Here is a 4,450-nt window from a genome sequence, read left to right on the forward strand (position 1 = left end):
CCGTATTTACATGTTTTTGCTAACGATCTTAAGGCAGCAACATACTCATCAATGATTTCTCCTTTAGCCTGATCTCTTTTGTTGAACATGAAACGCTCATAAATTTCGTTGGTTTGGCCAATGCAGAATACTTTGAATTTCTCCAGGACTTTGTCTATATCCTTCTTATCAACATCTGTATCGAAGGTAAGGCCGTCATATATTTCTAACGCTTCGGAACCGATACATGTTAACAACGTTGCTGTTCTGAGTTCTTTTGGCTTACTCTGTAGGCCTGTAGCCACTTCATAATTTTCCCAAACACGTTCGAATTTTTTCCAATTGACAGACAGGTTTCCCTTCATGTCTAACTTTGTAGGGAACGGCAAATTGGAAGGAACATGTACCAACATGGGTTGAACTTGTACTTGGGGTGGAGTACTCATGATGATTAAATGTGATAAAACAGTTAATTATCCTCACGTAAATCACTCATCACATAAATTGGCTACACTGGTAAAATGGCGGGAACCGCATGGTCAAAGCATGTTTACACCTCGTCTGGGAAAAAAGTTCATTTTCTTGCCCGTTTGCGTAAATTTTCATAATTTCAATGAATGTTTGTGAATTTCAATCTTCTTACCACTCATTGAACCGCTTCTGACACCATGTTACGTGGGTTAATGGCTTCTATAGCACACACAATGCAGCAGCTAGACAACAACCATGTATATCGAACAGCCATGTTTTATTCAACAAGTTACTCAACACAAGCATATCAGTTATACAGTAAGTAGTGCTACTAGTACTTTACACAAGTAAGCGAACCTAACTGATAGATACGTTACAGTTTTACTATGTGACAGCGGGCTATACTCAGAAACGTGCATCAATTTATAAAGTCCAGCAAAAGATTTTGATTTTATAAAAATATAAAAATTGCATTTAATGTTATTAATATAGTCTAGGTATATTGTCTCTATATTTCTACACTTCTGTTTGTATGTTTACGAGAATAAAATCATTGTCATGTCTCGTCAGTGTATGTTAGGAGAAGGCTTTTAGAAGTTGTAATAACTTTTGCCTGATCCTTTTGTCTTTTGTTTTGACAATAAAATATGTTTAAACTCAAAAAGGTCTCCAGTTACTGTAAATTGGAAAATTTAAATGTGATCATATTTTGGCTTATGTGGCGGCCATGAAAGCGCCAAAATTAAACCCACCTAACGTTATTATTAAAAGCTGAAAACCTCTTTATCTTATAATACATTTAGGTAGTATAATTCTATCTACTATCTAGCAAGTGAATACAGGAGTATATTCTTGTTTATCCTTTGATAAATTATGACACTTACGTATTTTAAAATGTATTTATTTGCATATGATATGGATAGATTTATATACACGCTATACTAATGTGGACACTGCTCATTAGTAAATTACCAACCACATTGCGTAAAGATGCAGTCGGAAGTGCATAGGTTTATCCCATTCAGTTCTTGGTTTGTTTAACAAATATAACTGGTTATCAGTATCCTCATTCAAAAATGGGTTCCTGTAACTATACCATAGTGTTAAGTCGTCTTGGTTCAAACCACTTTTAACAATTACAATTGTTCATTAAACAAATATGTTACAAAGCACTGCGTAGAGCTTCTTTTATGGGCACCGGAATATCCCATTATTACTTCAAAAACCATTGACTTTGTAGATGTTTGCGACTTCAACAGCTATCGTAAGCTGGAAGAGACCGTTTCCTCTGAGCTTCAAGACGAGGGCCTTAATTTGATAATATGCAATGCTGGTGTATTTGAGCGGTCTGGTTTCGAGGATACAACCCCAGAACTGATGATGTCATTGTTCACAACACATACAATTGCACCAATGACTCTTGCGCAGGTAACATATATGATAAAATACAGTCAAATCTGCCTTAGCGACCACCTTTGTATAAAGATCTCCTTTAGAAGGACCCCGAATGTTCATTCTCACCGCAATTTGACCTCTGTATAAAGACCATCTGGCTATAAAGACAACCTGGCTATAAAGACCACCTGTGTATAAAGACCACCTGTGTATAAAGACCACCCGGCTATAAAGACCATTTTTCTTGGTCCATTGGGTGGTCTTTATAGACAGGTTTGACGGTACATGTGTTAGCAACTATTTTTCTTCTTCAAAATCTTCTGTCACACTTCGGAATCGATTATCACTTGGATTTCTAGACGGAATGTCTAAATGTTTTGTTACTTACTTATTTTCATTTATGTTTTTATTTAGACTTTTGCACCTCATATGAAGTCAGCAGCCCAGAAATCATCCGAGGAAGGCATGTCCTGGCGGAAGGCTACTGTAGTTAATATTACGTCAGAATTGGGTTCAATAGCAATGAACAAATGTGGCGGGTTTTACCCATGCCGAGCATCAAGGGTAGGTTTTAGAAAGGAAAAGAGCGAAACGTGTTACAGTAGAGATAATGTGATCAGTAATAAAGCGTCTATATCTACAAAATGTCCAAATCAGACGTTCAGAATACAGAAAGTAAACGAACGAACAAGCCATCAAATACATAAAATAAACCAACAAGCAAAATCTGTCGTGAACATGTGCAAGATGAGACGAAGTGTAGTGTCAATCCTAAGTTTATTTGAGCAGTCAGTTACCCTTGTCAAATAACATTACAATTATTACAAACAAGAGCTGTTTGAGAACAGCAAAGCTCGCCTATTCAGAAGAAGTTGATGTTCAAGTATTTACTATTTAAACATGGAAATATGACAAATTAACAGACTCAAAAAAAACCTAAAGGGCCCCAAATTGGTTGTATTATCAAATTCAGCATCCATACACATTAGGAAAATGAAATCATAAACATTTATGATGACTTATGCTTAAACAATAGATAAAATAGAAACTTGCTCAAAAACTTTAACATGGAAATATGACAAATTAACAGACTCAAAAAAAAAAACCCTAAAGGACCCCAAATTGGTTGTATTATCACGTTCAGCATCCATACACATGAGGAAAATAAAATCATAAACATTTATGATGACTTAAGCTTAAACAATAGACAAAATAGAAACTTGCTCAAAAACTTTAACATGGAAATATGACAAATTTACAGACTCAAAAAAAACCCAAAGGACCCCAAATTGGTTGTATTATCACGTTCAGCATCCATACACATGAGGAAAATAAAATCATAAACATTTATGATGACTTAAGCTTAAACAATAGACAAAATAGAAACTTGCTCAAAAACTTTAACATGGAAATATGACAAATTAACAGACTCAAAAAACCCCTAAAGGGCCCCAATTTGGTTGTATTATCACGTTCAGCATCCATACAAATTAGGAAAATAAAATCATAAACATTTATGATGACTTAAGCTTAAACAATAGGCAAAATAAAAACTTGCTCAAAAACTTTAACATGGAAATATGACAAATTAACAGACTCAAAAAAAAACCTAAAGGGCCCCAAATTGGTTGTATTATCACGTTCAGCATCCATACACATTAGGAAAATAAAATCATAAACATTTATGATGACTTAAGCTGAAACAATTGACGAAACAGAAACTTGCTCAAAAACTTTAACGTGAAATGGGACGCCAACGCTGACGCCGACGCCGGCGCCGGGGTGACAACATTAGCTCCCCCTATTCTTCGAATAGACGAGCTAAAATTAATACTGTCATCATTCTTTTTACGAGTAAACTGCTGTATTGTAAACTTAAGGTAATTTTACATAATGCAGAAAATGGAACCACTGATGAACGACCTTTTGAAATATGGCAAATCTTTTCATCAAATGGTTTTCATTTGGTTTTTATCATTTTATAGACTGCACTGAACATGATAACAAAAACCCAGAGCATTGATTTGAAGACGGATGGAATTCTTGTTGTCGCCATTAACCCAGGCTGGGTCCAGACTAACATGGGTGGTCCGTCTGCTCCCGTCACGCCGATCGATAGTGTGAAAGGCATGCTAAGTGTTATCTCTAACCTTTCAGCGGAATCCAGTGGTAAAATGTTCAACTTTAAGGGCGAAATAATGCCATGGTGACTTGTCGTCTGGACTTATAATCTTCACATGAAGGGTATGTCTAGTGTTTCTCTAATTTTTCTATGGAATCCAGGGGTTGTCATGGTGATAGTGAGGCCTTGTTCTGGAAGGATAGCCAAAGCGTATCTGAATAAATGTTTCTTTCAATTTGCTGGTGAAGATGCAACACGATCTAAAGTAAAAAATGCTTTAATTGTACAGTCAACGATTCTTGCTGTTCTCAAGACATGCTGTGCAAGGCAGAGTATACTCTTTAACCTGTGGTGATAGTCAGAGTTTGGGCTAAGACTGGAGATTCGAGGCGACATTGGATGATGTGAGCTAGCTATAGGCAACTTCGGTATATCATTGGTATAGTGTCTTTACTAAAAGATAGTATAAATATCAGTTTGATG

The 4,450-nt window shown here is 35.9% G+C and overlaps 1 protein-coding gene across 1 annotated transcript; it reads left to right on the plus strand.

Moving 5' to 3' along the window:
- The first annotated feature begins 500 nt into the window (after positions 1–500).
- Positions 501–4,222, plus strand: LOC138331364 (C-signal-like). Its single transcript, XM_069278934.1, has 4 exons — positions 501–573; positions 1,691–1,878; positions 2,260–2,409; positions 3,831–4,222. The coding sequence occupies exons 1-4, from the start codon at positions 501–503 to the stop codon at positions 4,053–4,055; spliced, it is 636 nt and encodes a 211-aa protein (XP_069135035.1). The 3' UTR covers positions 4,056–4,222.
- Positions 4,223–4,450: the final 228 nt, after the last annotated feature.

This window comes from Argopecten irradians, chromosome 9, assembly GCF_041381155.1.
Source record: "Argopecten irradians isolate NY chromosome 9, Ai_NY, whole genome shotgun sequence".
Lineage (NCBI taxonomy): Eukaryota > Metazoa > Mollusca > Bivalvia > Pectinida > Pectinidae > Argopecten > Argopecten irradians.